The following is a 20,542-nucleotide window of genomic DNA, read 5'->3' on the forward strand; positions in this document are numbered from 1 at the left end:
AAATGAAGTAAAGAAAGGCCACAACAGGTGAGATACACTCACTTTACTGATTCCAGCTCCTCAAACATGAGGATTTGAGGCTCTAATGGCAATACCTCTTTAATTTGGGTGGTTGGTCAGACAAAACAAGACAATTTAATCACAGTGGGCTTTTTATTTCACTACAGACTTTATAAGAATGTTTCATATCTGTTGTGTTTTCAAAACAGGCACATTTTTCACATACAGCTTCTCCCCATTTACTTTGCCTCCTGGAACATGAACGCAACACACATTTGCCAATAACACAACACCTCCCGATGATTTCCTCCAATGGGCGGACAGCAGCCGGGACTGTTGCGCGCTCAGGCCACGCCCACACGTTCCGAGCTCCTTCCTGGATGGTCCGTGAACGCACCCCGCCCCTCTCTTCTTCTCTCACGCTGTCATTTAAAACATCGAGGCCGAAACAAACAACGAAGACACAAAAACACTGAGAGTAAAAGCTAAAAAATGACCCGCTGTGATGTGAGACGTGAGGATGTTCTTCACTCTTCTCGGTCTCACCTGAGAAATGTGGGTGAAATGTGAGTCTTTGTCCAGACAACGTGACAGAAAGCAAACACAGACATCAGCTGCTCACATGTGAGGAACAGACGGTCACACTTAACATGTCCCACAGAGCGACGGCCACACTCGGGCTGCTTAACATGTGAAACACAGCCTCCATTTTGTGTTTTATCAGCAGAATGAGCAGAAAAACTGAATTTGCACGTGTTTATTTTAATTAAGTCGATTGCATTTTTTATTTATACAACACTTATGTATCATAAATGTTATAAATCGTCACATTCAGAGAGGTTAAACTGTGATTAATCCCATAAAATCGTTGATAGCGCGTCTGTTTTTCTCCCTGCTCCATGTCCCGGTCTGCCTCTCGCGCTCTCAACACCACAGAAGCACATGGCTCCGGCACGCGCCGACTGTTGCCTACCGGCGACTCTGCCGCGCCGTGATTGGCTGAATCTAGGTCACTCGCTGCCTCTCTCGGCCTCCCATTGGGCAAAAATAGGTCACAGTCTCCGCCCACAGGTTTCCCCATGCCAGTGCCGCGTGACAGCCCGGCTGGAGGGGAGGGGGGGGACACAGAGGGAGGGAGGGGGGAGGAGGAGGAGGGAGGGGGGGAGGGAGGGTGATGTGAGGATTAGTGCTTCACTTCTGATGGAGGAACAAAACGTCATTTGTTTATTTATTTTAAACGACAACCACTAAAAATAAAATACAAAATATTTACAATAAATTTGTGAACATTATGACAGGAAAATTTACACGAATGACGATAAAAGAAGCCAAATAAAAAACAAAATAGGAGACAAAAATGACAAAATTAGAAAAAAAAAAAATATCCAACACTTAATGCAGAATAACACGAGAATGCATTGATTATGAAATCAGCCAATAACTTAAAAAACTTTTTATTTTTTTATTAATTCTTCTAACTTCAGGAAGCCATACAGGTAAACAATAATAATAATTATAATAATAATAAAACATTTTAATAAAAACTCAAATAAAATTTTTAATTTATAGAAAATTATTTTAAAACATTTAATTATAAAAATTAAAAAAATATTAAACATTATAATAAAAAATGTTAAATAAAATGTCCACTTTTTATCTAAATCCTAATAATATTTTTCTTGTTCATTTTTTTTTGTCTTTGTGACTGACGGTACATCTGTCCATGGCTTCATGTAGATAAATCTAAAGGCTGTTTAATTCAACTGTTCAAGTCTGAATTTTATCAGAACTTTAAATAAAACATGCAAAATAAGGCAGAATATATCCTTTGATGCATAACGTTCATGGAGTGGACACGTTTGTTTACAGTCAGACAAAAATGTTGACTAAAAGAAACATTTTCATAAAATCTGAGTATTAATAATACATTTTTTAAAATGTTTTCGCTGCCATCTGGTTTTCTGAGTACAAGAGGATTTATCAGTTATTATTATATTTTATTATAATGTACACAAATCATACAGAGATCATAATCACAGGGAGCAGCCTGGAGATGATGGGAGAGTCGGTCTGAAGAAGCTTCTGGATGTCTGTATATCCCACTGGGATCAATAAAGTATGTCTCAACATGACGAAGACACACAAACACAACACAAACACAACAATCAACTGGAACTGTGGACGAGGCTTTGGGGTCCACCAGCTGGTGACCGGGACCGTTCTGCAGCTTTAATGGATCAAAATGGCTGCCAAGTTTCTGCCCTCAGTAGTGGACCCCATGCATGAAAGGGAGAGGGTACTCCACTACATTTATTTGATTGCTTTAGTTACTAGTTACCTTTCAGATTATATAAAAGTCAGAGTAGCACATTTTTAGATTCATTTCAAAGTAAACTCATCGATTATCTGATCTGATAATCCGTTGACCCACAATACAGTGTGTGAATACATGTAAATATATGTGTAATTTACTTTTACTTACAGTGTCTGATATTAAATGTACTTAAGTACTAATTATATGAGTGATTTCCACTTTTACCAAATATATTTTAACATGATATCTTTACTTTTACTTGTCCAGGAAGCACAGATGTAAAATATCCTTTTGGTAACAATAATAAAAAATAATAATAATAATATTGCACTTTTTTTGTGTATCGTGCTTGTGCATCCCAGCAGAAGCTGAAATATCGACTCTATATCTTTTAATAATAATAGCAGCTTACAGTGGAGTAAATCATAAACAAGCCACATCCTGTTGATCCTGATTGGACTGATTCATAAATCAGAGGCAGCAGCTGCACTGTGGGAACAACAGTTCCTGGAAGGTCCTGGAAAAAAGCCTGCAGGTCCTATCTGGTGACAGAGTGCTGTCACACACACATGACAGGAATGTGCTCGTAGTAAGAGGCCAAAATAACCCTGTCACACACACACACACACACACACGGGCAGGAGTGTGTGTACGCTGGCATGCATCAGGGAAAGTGAGGAAAAGCAGCTTGACGCCACTAATGTGTGATTCCAGTTTCACAAACTGTTTCCAATTCAAATCTTTTTCCCCGGTTTCCTCTCCTGCAGACTTGGGAGGCAGCCACAGTGTCAAGTGTTTTAAAATGGCTCCATCTAGTGGACACATGGCGGTAAAGCAACAGAGCGTCACAGTCAGATGGTCCAAAGTAAAACACTTGTTCACTCTGATTTAAGGAGGACGTGCACGAGAAGTGGTGGAAGAAGTGTTCAGATCTTTTACTCAGGACTGTAAAAATACCCAAAAGTCATACATGTATGATGTTTTTGGCAATAAATGTGTTAACTTTAACTTAAATTACAAGTAAAAGTCAAATTAAACATATATTTACATGTATTTATACACTGTGTACTCTGGATCGACTGACTATCAGGTGATGCACCATGTAATCTGAAAAGTAACTAGTAACTAAAGTTATCAAGTAAATGTAGTGGAGTAAAAACTACAATATTTGCCTCCAAAATGTAGTGGAGTGGAAGTATAATACTGAGATACTCAAGTACAAGTATCTCAAAATTGTACTTGAGTACAGTACTTGTGTAAATGTACTTAGTTACATTCCATCGCTGTATGTTTCTGATATTTGCCTTTAAATTCTAGTGGATTCGAAGTAGTAGAAAATAGAAATACTCAAAATTGTACTTGAGTAAATGTACTTAGTTACTTTCTCCTGTGATCAGTATTAGGTATAAGACGGTTGGGTACTGGTGTAAAGTTAGAAAGGAATAGTGTTGTATAAAAAGTAAAAATATGTTGTTACAAAAAAAGTAAGTAGTAAATAAATAAGTAGTAAGTAAAAAAAAAAAGTATTTGATATTGTAAGTAATTTTCTCGCAATAGAAGTAAAAGTATCTATACATATATCTAAATGTATTTATGTACTGTATAATAATACAGAACTTTTTTTTTTTTATCCGATTGATCAAATTACTTAAAAATGTGCTATTTTGGCTCTGCTGGCGCATGTAATCTGAAAAGTAACTAGTTACTACACTTCAAGTAAATGTAGTGGAGTCAAAAGTACAATATTTGCTTTCAAAATGTAGTGAGGTGGAAGTATAAAGTAGCAGAAAACGGAAACACTGAAGTGAAGACTTGAGTACTGTGCTTGAGTAAATGTACTTAGTTACATTTCATCATTGCTTTTACTGAAGAAAAAGTTACAATATTTTTCTGTGGAAACATGAGTAAAAGTCCTGCATCAAAAACCTTACTGCAGTAAAAGTATGGAAGTAGAAGTAGAAGGTAGTATGAAATAGAATACCTCAAAATTGTACTTAGTTACATTCCATCACTACTTTAACTCGAGTAAAAGTAGCAATACTACTCTGTGAAAGTACTCCACTACAAGTAAAGTCCTGCATTTAAACCTTACTGAAGTAAAAGTATGTGAGTAGAAGTATAAAGTAACATAACATGGAAATACTCATAAAGATGTACTTAGTTACTTTCCATCAGCCCTCTTCTTCTCTTCCTGTATGAGTTCTGGAGCACGTGTCGGTGCCGGAGGCTCTGGAGCTGAGTCGGGGGGCAGCTGCTGAGTGCTGAAGCCTTTCACAGCTCACCTGACCCTCGAGCTCCAGGTGCACCACACCTGACCTCCCGCCATTCATGTGTGTGTGTGTGTGTGTGGAGCTGCAGCGCTCTCAGAGGCTCTTTGTGTTGTGTTGTGTCTCTTTGTGTTGTGTTGTGTCTCTTTGTGTTGTGTGTGGGAGCAGAGAGAGGAACCACTTCAGGGTCCCTGTAGGAGGAGAGGGTGGATGAAAATATACTCGGTGGATTAATTATGATAAACGAGCTCCGAGGGGATGAAGCTGTTGCTTCCACTGTGTTCGAGTGTTTCACAGCAGGAGGGACGACGGTCGCATGTTTCTGACGAGGTCGACGGACACAGACGAGCAGTTTGACTGCAGCTGTGTTCGTCTGAATGTTTTACACAGTGTGATGTGAATATTTGATCCTTACACCGAACACAAGCCTCATTTTAACCACTTCCAGAGATGGAATGTAACTAAGTAAATCTACTCAAGTACTACATTCAAGTACAATTTTGAGGTATTCTATTTTTACGGATATTTCCATGTTGTGTTACTTTATACTTCCACCTCACCACATTTTTTAAAGCAAATATTGTTCTTTTTACTCCATTACATTTATTTGTTATTTTACTTCAGGAAGGTTTTTGAATGCAGGACTTTGTAATGGAGTATTTTTACAGTGTAGTTGTTACTTTTACTTCAGTAAAGTAAGTACAATTTTGAGTACTTCCTTCAGTAAAAGCAGTGATGGAATGTAACTTAGTAAATCTACTCAAGCACAGTACTCAAGTAAAATTGTGAAGTTTTGAGGGCTCGTGTTCTTCATTTCATATAAGCTACATGTAATATCAGATACTTTTACTCGAGTACTATTCATATGGGCGACTTTCACTTTTACCAAAGTAATATTTTGACATGATATCTTTACTTTTACTCAAGTATGACTTCAGGTACTTTTTACAGCACTGACCATTTCTAACTTTATACCGTTACTAACCGTCTCTGATCTGATACTGATCACAGCAGAAAGTAACTCAGGATATTTACTTGTATTTTTAGTTATTCCATTTTCTAATACTTCATTCTTCTACTCAAGCGCCTCAAGTGAAAAACATGCTATCAACAGTTCTTACACTGGGACTATTTCTTCAGTAAAGTGAGGTAATAATGAGAACAGTTGTCAGTGAGTGATCCTGAACATCTATGAAACAGTTTGTGAGGAAAAAGCTGTTGAGTTTAATCAGATTGCAGTTTTCCGAAGCTTTAAAGCATTAATTCACATTCACCTTCATTGTTTTGGTGTGGTTAGGCAGAAACTTGAGAAGCGGATATCATGAATAAAACCGCAGCTGTCTTACACACCACTAAGGGGAAGTTAGCATGTTTTTTCATGTGGTTTGGTTAAACCGACCATCTTTGAACTCACCGCTGTTGGTTAACCTCCAGATTAAAACAAGTTCAACAAGTTCAGTTCAAAAATGAAACTCTGATAAAACCTTGACAGCCCTTTTGATTTCAGCATCAGCAAGTCTGACAGATGTTGGATAAAATTTCTCCCTAGGATGAGAAAAGAAACCATTTATAGACTTTTAGAAGACAGAGGTGACAAATAATCCCTGTTTTAGTGGCTGCAGAGCAAATTAAAAGAAAAACACACCAGCTACGACCAAAACTGTGCAAGGGTGTGAGAATTACACTCACACTCACTTTGCATGTTGCAAACATACAATTCATAGAGTTTATATTTACAAAAACAACAAAGTTTATCAGTTTGAACATTAAATATAGGTCAAAAAAAAGAATTTGCAAATCTTTTGCTTTCTGTTTTTATTTACAACATTCAACATTTTAGGAATTGGAGTTGTAGATATTTTTTTTCCTGGGAACCAAGAAAATTAAGGACATAAAATAAAAACCTTGCAGCGTTTTTATTACCTCTGTTTAGGAGGTACAAACATGATTATTATTTCTTAGTGTGGAGTTTCCAGATTTTTCACATAAACCGACAGTGGACGTAACGTTTCAGATTTTTTTTTTATTGATTTGAGGGTTTTCAACAACTCACTTTTAGGCAAAGAAAAGGATAGTAATTTAGTAATAATATTACATGTTTTAGTTTTACAGGAAAAAAAAAAAAGAAAAAACACGTCTGGACAGAACCTAAGTAATGAACTATGTGTACACGCTTTTGTTACAAAAATTGGGCATAACTGTGGCTTTTAGGGAGTTGGGTAAAAGAGGTACAGGAAGGGGAAAAAAATATCACATCGATACATATACTCACCCCGCTGTTTTACAAAGATAGTCCCCGACTCGATCCCTCCCACCCGTACAATACCAACAATGATAAAAGAAATGATACTTGGAGTAAAAAACAGCAAATAATCAATATATAATAAAATATAATACCAATTGTACAGTACACTCCGGTTATTTCTGTTGTCCTTTTCAAATCCTGAACACATTAACAGTTCGAGTCGTGTTTTCTCTCCGTCCACGCCTCTTTAAACAATGACAAAAGTAGTGTACATTAAAAACAAGTTCACCAACACTTTTCTGTTTTGTCCCAACTCCTTTTTTCTCCTCCTCCGGTCACTTTAGCACATCAACCAGGAATTGCCTTTTTTGTGACAGAGAGACCCTTTACCGATTTAATAAGAACTCTTAGACTGTCGGGTCAGGATTTTTCTTTTTCTTTAAAGATTAATTTATCTTGAGGGCAGATCTCTTTATAAAAAGGGTGAGAGATTCTCCACTGGGGTAACAAATAAACACATACAGAGCAAGAGACACGGACTATACTGTTTAACTGTGAATAATGTGAAAACAATTTGAAAAAATAAATCGGTACTAAAAGGTACCTCACTTCTACAATAGGCATCCAATCCATATTTATGCGCAAACACTGCTAAAGGGAAGATTAAAAATAAAAAAGGATGATGGAAAGGACGCTGGATTAATGCATTTGTCAAACAGGTGCTACTAAAATCGTCACGTGGTCTAAACTTCCTCCACCTGAGGCGAAGGGGGGGCGGGCAGATATTGAGGGTGGTTCTGATTTTGGGCCTTTTGAAGTCCACGTTAATTTATCAACCACCTCTGCTGTAGTACGTTAGGACTGGGAGGGGTGTGGGGATATTACAGTAGTTACACTAACCCTCCCCATCCTCCCGTCTTTTCTGTTAAAAACTTGCTAGCTCTTGCTTGCTTCTTGGATTATTTAAAAAAAATAAACATAAAAACATTCTAGTCTAGAAAACTGTTTTTTTTACTGACTGTATTCAGTCAGAACTGTTGATCTCTCAGGCTGGACCAGAACTGGGACCGCTAGCTGAACCGGTGAATGGTCACTATCTGACTGGTCGTGTGACGGCTTCACCAGTCCCCAGGCGCCACCCCCGCTGCTGGTCGTTGGCCCCCGACAGCAGAACTTGTGGCGGGCCAGAAGCACCGGGTTCCAGAAGCGGTGTCGGCATTTGCGGCACTGGAATGCAGCTTGTTTTAGATGCCGGCCCCTGTGTTTCAAGGCTTTGTGTAATGAGCTGGTGCGTCTCCCACACACCTGGCACCGCAGACGGGCGTGGCGGCCTGAGTTTCTTGGCGGGTGCCTGGTGGCGTAGTGGACCAGCAGAGAACCCTGCTTGGCGTACGTGGTGCTGGGGCAGATGGGGCAGGGGAATCGCTTGATGGGGATGTCCATTGAAGTGAGCCCGGTGACTCTGACCGCACCTCCAGACCACGACTTTACCTTCATCACGCCGCCCTTTACCCTCAGCTGGGCCAGCATCTTTTTTTTGTTGAGCTGTGCTTGCAGTTTGCCTCTCCTCTTCCTCAGCATCAGCAGCTTCCTGCGGGTGTCTTTACTCAGGGGGACGCCCACCAGCTTTCCGTCTCTCATGATGCTGTGGATCACTACTCGCCTTTTTTTTTTTCGGTGCTTTCTTGTTTGCCCATGCCTTTTTTGGAAGTTTTTTGAGCGGTACTGAAAAGGGTGTTGCAGCTGCTGCTGCTGCTGCTGCTGCTGCTGCTGCTGTTGCTGCTGCTGCTGCTGCGGTTGTTGTTGTTGCGGTTGTTGCGGTTGTTGTGGTTGTTGTTGCTGCCCAGCGGCCCCTTGATGCATGTGCGATGACCCGGCATAGTTGGGACCTGATCCAGAGTCATAGAAGAGCGGTGAGTATCCGGTGGGTTGGGACTGGTTGACACGCTGGCCGTTTCGGTCCAGGCCATGCTGAGACAACTTGTGGCGTACTAGGCTGTTGGAGTAGGCGAAGGCTTTGCCGCAGACTTCACAACGAAAGGACTTTTCCAACCCGACTCCGCCGCCATGGACAGTCTGTTGATGTGCCGTCAAATGGAAGTAGTGGCGGAAGGATTTCCAGCACACGGTGCAGGTATAAAGCCTCTGAGAGGGGGTGCCATGTGTTGGAGACTTCTCTCCTTGGGAGCAGGATGAGAAGTAGTCAGAGGTCCCTGAGCTGGCGACTTGACTGATGGCGGCAGCAGCAGCAGCACCTTTGACTCTCCTCCCCTGGTTGTCGATCTCTCCTCTTCTATGCAGCTTCCCGTGTCTCACCAGACTCTGTGCATAGGCAAACATCTTCCCACACAGGTTGCATTTGTAGTTTTTTTGACCAGAGTGCACGGTGAGGTGCTTGGTGAGGTGGAAAGGCTCGCGGAACATTTTACCACAGACGTCACAGGCGTGGGGCTTCTCCCCCGTGTGGACGCGGTTGTGGCGCCGCAGGGTCTCTGCCCTCCGGAAGCGTTTGCCACAGATCTGACAGCAATACGGCCGCTCTGAGCCGTCCCCCGGAGGAGCCGGGCTCCTTCTTCTCCTGACGATGCTGCTTGGGTCCCTTTTCTCTCTGGGCTTCCTCGGCCTCCTGGGCTTCGTGTGGGGCTGGCTGGGGTGGGTTAAAGGCATGGTGGAACCGTTGAGGCTGGATGTTGATGAAGGTCCACCCATGTTAAACCCCAACCCCCCCAGCAGGCCTCCGATGATATCCCTCCTCTCTCCTTCCCGGCTTTCTGTGTTTATATCACAGGAGGCTGCAGCTGCAGCAGCGATGGCCGACATCGCACTGCTGGTGACCTCATCCTCCGAATCATCCAATAGGGAGGAGAGGGGGAGGTGGGGCTGTTGTTGTTGCTGCTGCGGTGGGTGGTGGTGGTGATGTTGCTGGCTCTGAGGATGGGGATGAAGAGTTGGGGCTAAAGGGGCCTTCCGTAAAGTTTGGTTGTTCATGTCACTGGCTAGCGTACTGTCTGAGGGGTACAGAGACGATTGTGATTGTGAGCGTCTGTAGTCGTCAACCACGCTGTTGTAGGATGACTGGTTCTGGTAGCGATTTCTAGAATAATCTGTTGCATACTTGTCATTTGCCATTGGTGCTGCATCATTTGAAATTCCTACCCTGTCTCCACTGCTTCCCATCTTACTGCTGCTGGGGTTGGATGAGGCACTCCTTCCAGTGCCAGTCCGGTTTTTTGAACTCCGAGGAGGTTTTCCACAGGCACCCGAAGCAGCATGATTGAGGAGAGAGGTGCTCTCACGGAAGCAACGCCCGCAGGCCGGGCATCGAAAAGGCTTCTCGTCGTGAATCTTCTCGTGTCTTGTAAGCGACTCTCGACGGTTGAAGGACTTTTGGCAGATGTTGCAGACAAAAGGCCGGTTTTCTGAGTGGGTGACACTATGTTGGATAAGATGACCCCTCTTTTTAAATCTTTTCCCACACTCACCACAGCAGAATATCCTCTCTGGGCTGGGGGAGTTACAGTCCGACTTCCTGCTTTGGCTTTCTGGTGTCAGGCCGTGGCTGCGGAGATGCCTTCGAAGGCTGGAGAGGTGAGTGAAGGTTTTACCACATTCGCCACAGTGGTAAAGAGGTTCTGGTTCGGGCTGGCCAGATGAACTATTACTGTGGCTTTCTCGGGATTTGGACAACTGTTGGCTACCGTTGGCTACAAGCACAGAGGTGGAGTTAGAGGAAGGAGGGGCAGACGAAGAGGAGGAGACAGTGGAGGATGACTGCGATGATGATGAGAGGAGAGAAGAATGCTGTGGCTCGCTTCCGATGCCACTTATCCCAGATCCTCCCCCCACGAGGCCTGACGAGGAGCTTTGACTGTGCCCACTCGAGCTGCTGTTGTGGCAGTTAGTAACACTGCTGCTGCTATGGCTGTGACTGTGGCTACTACTGTCCGCTTTCCTCTGCGGCAGGTAGCCCGCCATCGCTTTTTTCCTCCTGCTCCCTCCACTTGACGTGGATGTAGACGAGCTGTCTCCTGCCTTTCCTGCATCGTCTTTAGAGAGCGACAGGTGCAGGGGCAGGGGGAGGGGAAGACCGGCCTCTTGCTGCATTAGTGATGCTATTTGGTTAGAGGAAAGGACTGGAATGCCTTGGAAATCAAAGCCACCCAGTGGGGCAGGCTGGGGGGCCGGGTGGAGAGGGTGCGGGTGGTGAGTGTGGCTGTGTGGATGAGATAAGGCATGAGGGGTCAGCTGTTGTTGTTGCTGCTGAGGCTGTGGAGCTGTGTGGCTGTGGCTGTGGGAGGAGTGGAGGGCTGGAGGAGGGGCCAGGGCCGAGTTTGAATCCGTGGCCCCTTGGCTCAGACCCAGACCCAAGTGGTTGTGAGTGCCTTGCTGGACGAGGAACTGTTCCAGGCTGCTGTTGGTGGGGACGCCGGACAGGAAGTACTGGTTAGCCGCAAGCATGCAGCTGAACTGCTGGTGGAGGCTGCGGGGGTCAGACTGGCCGACTAAGGGGACTGCAGTGCTGCCAGAGGGGTTGTTGGAGGCTGAAGACGTGGAAGGAGAGGGTGAGGATGAGGGGGGACCAGGGGAAGGCTGGGGGACAGAGAGACCTGGATGCAGCGGTGGAGGCGGAGGCGCAGGTGTGACGACCCCTCCGATGACCCCTGCGCTTCCCCCGCTGCTGCTCCCACCAAAGTCAAAACGTCCCATCCCGGAGTGGAGCTGCTCCTGTGCCAGCGCCGCCTCGGCCGGGTGAAAAGGCCGCAGGAACTGGGGGTACCCCGACGAGCTCCCACTCCCGCTGCTACTGCTGCTCATCTTACTGGACTTTCTGGAGCTGTGGGACGAAGAGGACGACTGGCTCTGGTGGGAGATGGGCGGGGGAGGGGCGCTCATTTTGGCGAATAACGATGAGGAGTCAGCGAAGGCATTACTCCGAGAACTCTGGAGGGATCCCAGTCCGAGGCCGGACAGGAGGCTTCCAGAGGTGTCAGCGGAGGGCTGGTGCTGCTGTTGGAGCTGCTGCTGATGCTGCAGCTGGACCTGCTGCTGGTGGCTCAGTTGTCGTTCTAATCCAAGCCCTTTGAACTGGTGGGCTTGGTGTCCACTTAGCATCTCTAGAATGTCCATCGGGTACTTGCTGAACTGAAACATCTTCAGATATAGCAAGGTGCCGCAAAGCCACGTACACAAAGTCTTTAACTGCTGGAAACAGCAGTCGACCCTTGTCAACGTGACAAGGTGTGATTTTTAGAGGTAGTCCAGGTGTGACTCCCTCAAACTTCCAACAAGCCACTTTTAATCCATCAAAAGCCGATGCTCGTTTTTGTCACATAAATGATTCACTAATGCGTTTACTCTTCATTCAAGAGCGAAGCATTCAAGTGCTTCTGTGGGACGTTACAAAAAAAGGTCATAAATAGGCAATAAACTAAACTATACTAAAAAAAACAGTCTGTAGTGTTTCTTTCAAGTGTTCCATAACCGTGTGCTGATTTTCGAAACAAGGTCAGCAAGTCCCATGAAGTGGAGTGTGTCCGTTACTTCAGTGGAGGGTGAACCACTGCGTCACTGCCCGTCTGTCCCTTCATGGAGTTCTTCGGACAGCCTGAAAAATGAGAAGAGGGGAAAAAAAAGACAACAGTGTTAGTGATTCAGTGACTTGATACCGAGAAGATAAACTAAACAGTTTTGGCACAGAGAGTTCAACAACACTGAACTGCTTTTCTTGCCCTCGGTGCCTCAAAATGCAGGATGCTTAACGTCTCAAAGGAGAAGCCTCCTGAATAAACAACATTAATGATTCAGCTGAATGTAACAGTTCAGGTTTGGCTGAGAGTACATGCATGTTGACAATGTCCCACTGTAGGTACACTGAATACCCACTGTTACAGCTACTGTTTTGTATTTTCTTTCACAAACTCTACATTTGATTGTTTGTTTAACCAGATAAAAAAAACAACAGCTGCTGTAAGCATATAACTTGACTTTTGAAGTGTTTTCTTAAGTTTTTAATCTTCTTTATGGGCAAACTGTGCCAGAATGTATTTCAATGTTGCATATTAAAACATGGCAATACACAAGGTTATTTTTGCTTTAACATATTATTACATTTGCACAGTGACTGGCTCCCTATAAACATCACTTTCACGATGCAGTTTTGTCCGTCACTGAGTCTGAAATCTCTCGGGAAAATGAAGACTGACAGACGATGGATGCGTCTAATTCAGATCGTTATTGATTTCGACTTTTTAAACAAGTTTTAACGTCTTCTGGATGTCGTCTGATGAGCTGTATGATCTGTTTCTCTCTTCCGTCCCCGGAGAAATAAAACCAGGAAGGCAAACTCGTCTCCCAGCAACATGAAATAGTCAAACACCAAGGTTTAAAAAAACCTGCATAAACACGCTAATTTTGGTGTAAACGTGGTATTATATATAGACTGGATGAATGAACTTTAAATGTGTTTTTGTGTCACTGTTTTTATCACGTAAATGTTTTTGTTGTAATCACGAAAAATAAACAACAAAAAGAAGATTTGCAAATTCTACATACAAACTTTCATTTACTGGTTTCCATTTATGAAACTGAAATGTACAATATACAAAACAACCAGTTATTAAAACAGGTTTTTTTTTATTACTTTATATTGTGGAGATAGCAGCTGATACATTTCAACAGTAGCGAGTGTGACAAGCAGAGCCTGGAGAGGGAAAAGAAAAGAGAGCGGTGGCTCAAAATGCCACACGACTCCTGTCCAGCTCCTGCTGGATAACATGGCTGCCCGTCGGCTCGAGCACACACACACACACACACACACACACACACACACACACACACACACACACACTCGCACAAAGACACACACTCACACACACACAGCTAAATGCCAGATAAAAAAAGGTGGTCTGGTGGACAGTGTCTTTGTGTGTGAGAGAGGGAAAACGTGCTGCTGAGACTCAACATTCAAGCTCAGTTAATCCCCTTCTGTCAAATATTCAATCTGATTGGCATTTTTCATTAACTTCCCTGATTATGTTCCTGCTCCGTGTCTCAATCTCCAAGGTTTTTATAAACAATTAGGGAGGAAATGTATTCATACAAATGTGGGTCACCACACGGAGCGGTAGCTCGATACTGTTAGGCCATCGAGGAATGCAGCACTTTGCTATTAATATAGAAAGTGATGTGTGTAGTGTCATTTCTAGTGTCTGATGTAACTCAGTCGTGAAGCACTGGACACGTAGAGCGGTTACGACCGGTCTTCGACAAAACGCACCTATCTTGACAGTAAATATGACGTTGATCTGATTACATTACGATAAGAAAAGACGCTCGTCTCCTTCACTGTAGGAAATAACCTGCCCTTTTCTTCCTGTCCAAAACATTAGCATAAAAGCCCTGAATCAGACGTATGTTCCCGATCGCCCGTCTCGCCTGGGTGACACATCTTTTTAATAAACCGGGGTTAATTCTGCTCTTCACTCTGACCTTCCTGTGGCTTCCTTCCACAGAGCGCTCGACATGAGCGACTCTCCCCTGAGACAGAAACCAGAGAAGCCAAACATCCTCATATGTGCTGTCACATCTGCGTACAGTCTGAAGCTCAGCAGAGCGACATCAGGGACGACGTGGGCTCATCCTGTGTCTAAGAAATACTCAAAATACAGCAGAAATAAGACTGACAAAACCAAAACTAAATGCTGATTTCTCTCTGAAACATACTGAAAACTGCTGCTACTTAAAGCTGGTTTGTATCTGTGGAAAACTCCTGAATGCTACAAGGAGATAACAGCTGGAGATTTCCTGAGATAATCCTGGACATCAGATTCTCTGAGCGTTCTGGTCAGGCCTGCGGTCCAGAAGCTGCAGCCAGCTTCAAATTGAAATTGACAAAACAAACATTTGTCAACCGTAACATTTACAACAATCACACTCCCCAAACACAAACCACAAAACAAACTCAGCAACTACTCGGCACAAAAGCAAATTAATCTAAATTCAGCTCAGTTACCAGTTTGCCTCACTGGGATGAACAACAACAACTTAAAAACAACACAGACTTTTCTTTACTTTATAATAAATATGTAATATAATAAAGAAAAACACAAGCTTCACCCTGAGGACACAAACTGCAGCTCCATAGATTTGTTAATTATTCTTTAGTTAGTAGCAGGGTGACATGAGGCTGCTGAGGTAACTATTTACACCTGTTACATCCAGGTGAACGCAAGAAACTAGCTGGTAGGTTAATGAGCCAGTCTGGACTTAAAGCTGCGTTTCCACCCGAGGGGCTGAAAACCTTTAGAGGAACTCGGTGCGTTTCCACCACAGGGACCAGGATCTGTGTTAAGTTCACGTGACATTATTTTAACCTTCAAAAAAAAGTCCCTGCTTGTTGGTTTATTTCCAGGGAATCAGCAGCTAAATGATTAGCAGCCTTTTTAACCAAAGAAGGGAAAACAATAAGTGAATTGAACAACGTGTACACAGATTATTGGGGCCGATATTCAGCATTTTTGATTATCTGTATTGGTGGTTTCTCTGTCCAACTGCTGATAAGATAAACTAATTTAAAAAGTAAATCCTGTCGCACAATGTCTCGCCCCAAAACCATATCTGATTGGTAACAGGTCGCCATTACACACTGAATAATCTGAATATACAAAGTAACTAAATGCAAATGAATATCGGCTCCAAATATCAGTTTTCAGTCTCCTCGATTTCTAATAATCAGCATCAGCCATTAAAATCGTTATCGATCGACCCCTGCATTGCACTAATCTTATTGTAATAATGGTAATATTCTGATATATTGATGTAACGAGGTCATCCATCACACACAGCAACAATAAGGAGCAGGTTGAGTACAGCAAGGACCAAAAACTCTGCGAGGAGAGCTCGACAAATACTAAGTGTTATTATTTTGTCAAGTCATCAAGAATCTCATTATCACAGAAACTCATGTGATGGACCTAAAATTTGATTGAGGCTACAATCAGGACAGCAAACAGTTTGTAAGAGTCTGTTCCTGAGTAACAAGACGCCAAATGTCCGGAGCATCGCCGGCTGAATGAGCTTCTCTGTTGTGTTTGAATGGTCGATTGTTAAATTGCTCCACAAACAAAATAATTCTGTTGTGGCAGATCTTTTAAAGCCCTACTTACCGAGGCACTTTCAGCTGGACGACAAAGTTTCTTCTTGTGTTTTAAACATTACGGTGGAAACAAAGAAGGAAAAACTACCTCAACTGCTTTGATCAGCAGCTATTAGAGATGCACTGCTTCGTATCAACAACTACTGTACATCTTCATCAGTAAATCAACTGTGAAACATCTTTCCCTGAGAGTTTAAGTGTCACTCTTATCCAACATGTGAAAAAATGCACAACTTGTCAGCGGGGTTTCTATTCTCGCCCTTGACTCCCATTTTCAGGTCGCAGGAATCTCACGACCGAAGCAATTACAGAGCTGTCAAGCTGTCACGTGAAATGAAGTATGACATACTGCTGTTTTCTATCTTCATGAGCACAGGGAGCGCAAACTGGATCACAGTGTAATATTATACATTTACTTTTTATGTGTCTCAATGTTGTGGTTTCAGAAAATGTCCCGTGACCCTGACGGCACTTCAGAGAAGATTTGGAGCAGAGGGTGTTTTTTAAAGATACTCTGCTGTTAGTAGGTTTAACTGATGCTGATGATATATCGGCCAATAAATCCCATTACCGGCTAATTATCTGTGTCAGTGAAACTACAGCCAAAACAAACAGGAGGAGGGAGGAAGGATCCACGAGTACTCACACAACATATCTTATTAGAGCTGTGGATTATTAAATCTTTGCTCACTACATTTGAGCCTTTGTTAACCTCAGGTGTGCAGAAACTACAGGTTAGGAACTTCTTTTTAAAACACAAAATGACCGGTTGTGTTACTGGTATCAGCTAGACTTGCCACAGTGGTCAGTGTTATGACAGTAAAGGTCTTAGAAACTAACATCACGTCACAACTCATGAAAATGGCGGCCCTGTTGATTGTTATCGTCCGTCATCCCCCCGTGTTAGATGACACAGGACACAAAATTCACCTGACAACGGTGGCTTGGGATGAGTAACCTCGTTTGCCGCTATATGTTGGATAAACTGACGGTGAACCGAAGCTGCTACATCCATCAGTGCTCTCTTCAAATCCACCAGACTACATTGATAAAAACAGTAATTTGAGAACGTGTGAATTGCTGCTCTACCGCTGCCTTCGTTATTAGTTTGTTTGTAACGGCGGTGATTTAACACATTAAATCGACCTCTCTCCGCCTGTCAGTGAGCCGGTCAGAGACCCTTGGGGCTCTCTTGGAGCTCAGCAAGCATCATTTTGATGTGATAATTTACCTGTGTCGCACGTTGACATGTGGGGCATACTGTCACAAATTCGGTGTGAGTAGTTTTAATGCGACATATTGGACGCCGAGTATTTGTGTCATGTCCCCGGTGTGTTCAGGCCTCGAGGAGAGCTGCTGACCGACAAGATGATGGCAGAGGATTTGTTTTCAAAACGAAAAGCAAAAGCGCCTATTTGGCAGGACTTTGGATTTAAACAAATACTAACCTATTAACGCTTCTTCTAACAGTTTCTTCTTGTTCCAGTAATCCCACAGACTGAATAAAACGACTTCCTGACGTATTTCATACTCACACGCCATCAAAAATTAGACTGTGACTGTGACTGCAGTGCCATGAGATTTTCTATTTGCATCAACAGTAACTTAACAAGCCTGGCGTGGTCGGTAACACCTGTGTTTTCGTCACATCCTGTGCATCAGCCAAGAGAAGCAGATAATTAAAGTTATCGGTTTAATAACATCCCTATCGTGCATCCTTACATGGCTACTGACAGTTACATGAGTGACTTTTAAAGCTGATGCTCCTGCAGAAGTGACCAGATGTGTCAGTAAACTGTTGATAAACTGTTTATCCCACTTGAAGATAACTTTTTCCACACTGACAGACAGACTGTGGTGTCAACAGTTAGTCTGAGTGCTGATTCTGCATCAGTTTGTACAAACTGCATGTAATGACAGCTCAAATACAGCATGTGCACCTGAATTAATCCCACTGTTAATGCTTATAATGTCAAGCAACTTGCGAGTAGAGCACAAGTGATGAACTGAAGCTAATCACGCTAAGTTTGACAATTTGGAGGTGTGTGATCGCATGTTGTCTCCGTCTTACCGGCTAATCCACAGGTATGGAGCCCCCGCCTGGACCGCAGCTGCGGGGGGGGACACTGTTCGCTTTCTCCACCGACAACCGGTGACCTCAGGTCGGCAGCCTGAAACAAGATGTACCGATGAGCGAGCGGGTTAGACGGGTAGAGATGCCTGTTACCACTCACTCACTCACTCACCAGCGTCTGCTAGCATCCCTAATCACTCAGCTAGCTAACGTTCACCAACTGCCAAAACGTTGCACTAACGGTCGTGAACTCGCATAATTAGCGCTGAATGTAAACACTCACGGCGGGAAAAGTGTTTTAAATCAAGTTAAAATATGTTTCATATCATTTATAATACCGATAACAACAAGTGAAAAGACATAAAAAGGGGGGGTATCCCAGCTGCACACAGGAACGCTAGCGCTGCTAGCAGCTTAGCTGAGCCGTTAGCTTCGCTTAGCATTGGCAGCTAGCACAATTAGCCAACATACTACTTGCTCGTGAGCGGCGTTTGTTTTTGTTTTTTTTTTACCTTGTAGCACACGATGACCGGCTGCGAAAACAAGCTCACACACACGGAAGCGAGAGTGAGAAAACATGGAGCGGGGAGTGCGCCGTGAGAGCGGGGTCCCTACTGCCCGTCAGCGGGGCCTTTTTCTTCATCCATGGAAAAACACTGTGAAAGGCCTGGCTGTCCATCGGCCCGGGAGGGCTGCCGCTGCTTTTCACTCGCTAACAAAAACTATTTCCGCTGGCCTTGCTCCGACACGTCCATTGTCTGCCGCCTCCGTCCTACAGCTCCGTCGGCCCGCGGCTCGTCTTCGCCCGCACGGCGCCTTTGTTGTGTTCCCGTCGTGTTTTTCCCTCTTTTCTCTCCGCGGCTGGCTGTTTTCCGCCCTTGTCAGTTTTAGGTGTCCCCCCTCGGTAGTCGACGGCTCCTCCGATGCTGCTGCTGCTGCTAGCGTTAAAATGGTAGTTTCCTGTCTGCATAATGGTTCCGGGTAGAGCCAGGCACGGGTCGGTCTGTCCGGCCGCGACCACACCGCCGCCGCTCCGCTCACAGCCACCTCTGCCCCTGCGTTTGCAAAATATGCTTTCTATCCGGCATGCTGCTCATGAATGAATAAACAGTGTGTGTGCGTGCGTGTGTGTGCTCCCTGTGTGTGTCTGCGCGTGCATGTACGTGCGCGCGCGGGCATGCATGTTTGCACACTATTAAAAAAAGATATCAGCGAGCCTGACACACACTGTCATTAAGCCCCTCAGAGAGAGTGTGTGTGTGAGTGTGTGTGTGTGTTTTCACACTAAGTGTGTGAAATGTTAATGAGTCAATTAAAGATATCATTACGGCGCATGCTGCATAACATTACAGTGTGTGTGTGTGTGTGTGTGTGTGTGTGTGTGTGGTTGAGATAAAGAAAAGTGAAAAGCTGAGATTTTGCACGTTGGCTTCACTTCCAGGAGTGTTTTGCACATGAACGTCTATAAACACGTGTTGTTGTTGTTTGTTTTTCTGTTGATAATCTGCATGAAAACACTAAATAAAAACATAAATATGGGGCTCAAAGGGAAGACATTCAAACTCAGAATTTTCATATTTAATATATTAATGAGGTAAAATACAAACAAGCTGCTCTCAGAGGAACATAAGGCTGTTTGATGTTAGAAAGGTGGCAGGGTCCGCCACATATTATAATACAAGGGTTATTATACAAGGTTTTGAATTTCCTCAAAGTACTGATTGGTTGATTTGTTGACTTTGTATTAGTGTAAAGATGCTCTTTCACTCCTGTTTTCCACATCACAAGTTCATAATGTCATAAAATAACCTACAGTCTATAAAACTATAGTGGCACCCAATAGAGTGCATACCTCCCTCATCAACACCAATCATCAAGATAAATGTTAGCTGAGTACATTCCTGAAAAAACAGAGATAATTTCAAACTAAATGTTTCTTTATGTTGCAACTTTACGTTTGTTTAGGTTGAATTTTCAAAAAACATTTGGTTGGGGTTCAGAAAACATCATGGTTCCTGTTCTGGTCGTCACTGAGATGGTCCAGCCTCCTGAGCCAGTTCTGGTTGCCATAGGAACATCAGGAAATGTCCACAGGTCTCTTTAAAAAACGGTTTGTGTCAGTCGAACATAATTAAAGTCCGTCTGTCTTTTGTCATTTCAAAGCCGACGTATCGACCGATACTGATGAAGCGTCGACATCATCACGTATCACTAACAAAGATGTCAGTGAGGTGTCGAGTAGACGGCCATCCCCTCCTGTGACTGCCTCATTTTCTTCATTAAATGACTTGATGAATTAATAATTTGAGCTAAATTAGTGGGAGTGGAGATGCGGCGTGTCGATCCCCTGTGTGGAGCCTCAAATTGCTCCCTGAGTGCAGAAACACAGAGAGGAGGGGCTGAATTCAGAAACACAACACATCACAAACTCAATGTTCATCTGCTCTCAGCGTCCGACTGAAACCACAGTTAAACCTCAACACTTACT

General features: G+C 43.6%; 1 protein-coding gene across 3 annotated transcripts; it reads right to left on the reverse strand.

The window, feature by feature from the left end:
* Positions 1-6,584: 6,584 nt before the first annotated feature.
* LOC311272644 (uncharacterized protein) lies at positions 6,585-19,167 on the reverse strand. 3 transcript variants are annotated; one of them, XM_084379207.1, is made up of 3 exons: positions 18,567-19,167; positions 18,052-18,151; positions 6,585-12,431 (listed from the first exon to the last, which is right to left on the reverse strand). In XM_084379207.1, exon 3 carries the CDS (start codon positions 11,975-11,977, stop codon positions 7,838-7,840), a length of 4,140 nt encoding a protein of 1,379 aa, XP_084235333.1. In that variant the 5' UTR covers positions 11,978-12,431; positions 18,052-18,151; positions 18,567-19,167; the 3' UTR covers positions 6,585-7,837. The 3 variants fall into 3 exon arrangements, with proteins under 3 accessions (XP_084235333.1, XP_084235334.1, XP_084235335.1); XM_084379208.1 differs by lacking the exon at positions 18,567-19,167 and adding an exon at positions 18,227-18,470; XM_084379209.1 differs by lacking the exon at positions 18,052-18,151.
* Positions 19,168-20,542: the final 1,375 nt, after the last annotated feature.

This window comes from Pagrus pagrus (assembly GCF_965226575.1).
Source record: "Pagrus pagrus genome assembly, chromosome: 17".
NCBI lineage: Eukaryota > Metazoa > Chordata > Actinopteri > Spariformes > Sparidae > Pagrus > Pagrus pagrus.

What these genes read in the sequence shown, in the direction of transcription:
- LOC311272644 (XM_084379209.1), bottom strand. Translation starts at nt 11,977, where the DNA reads ATGTTTCAGTTCAGCAAGTACCCGATGGACATTCTAGAGATGCTAAGT.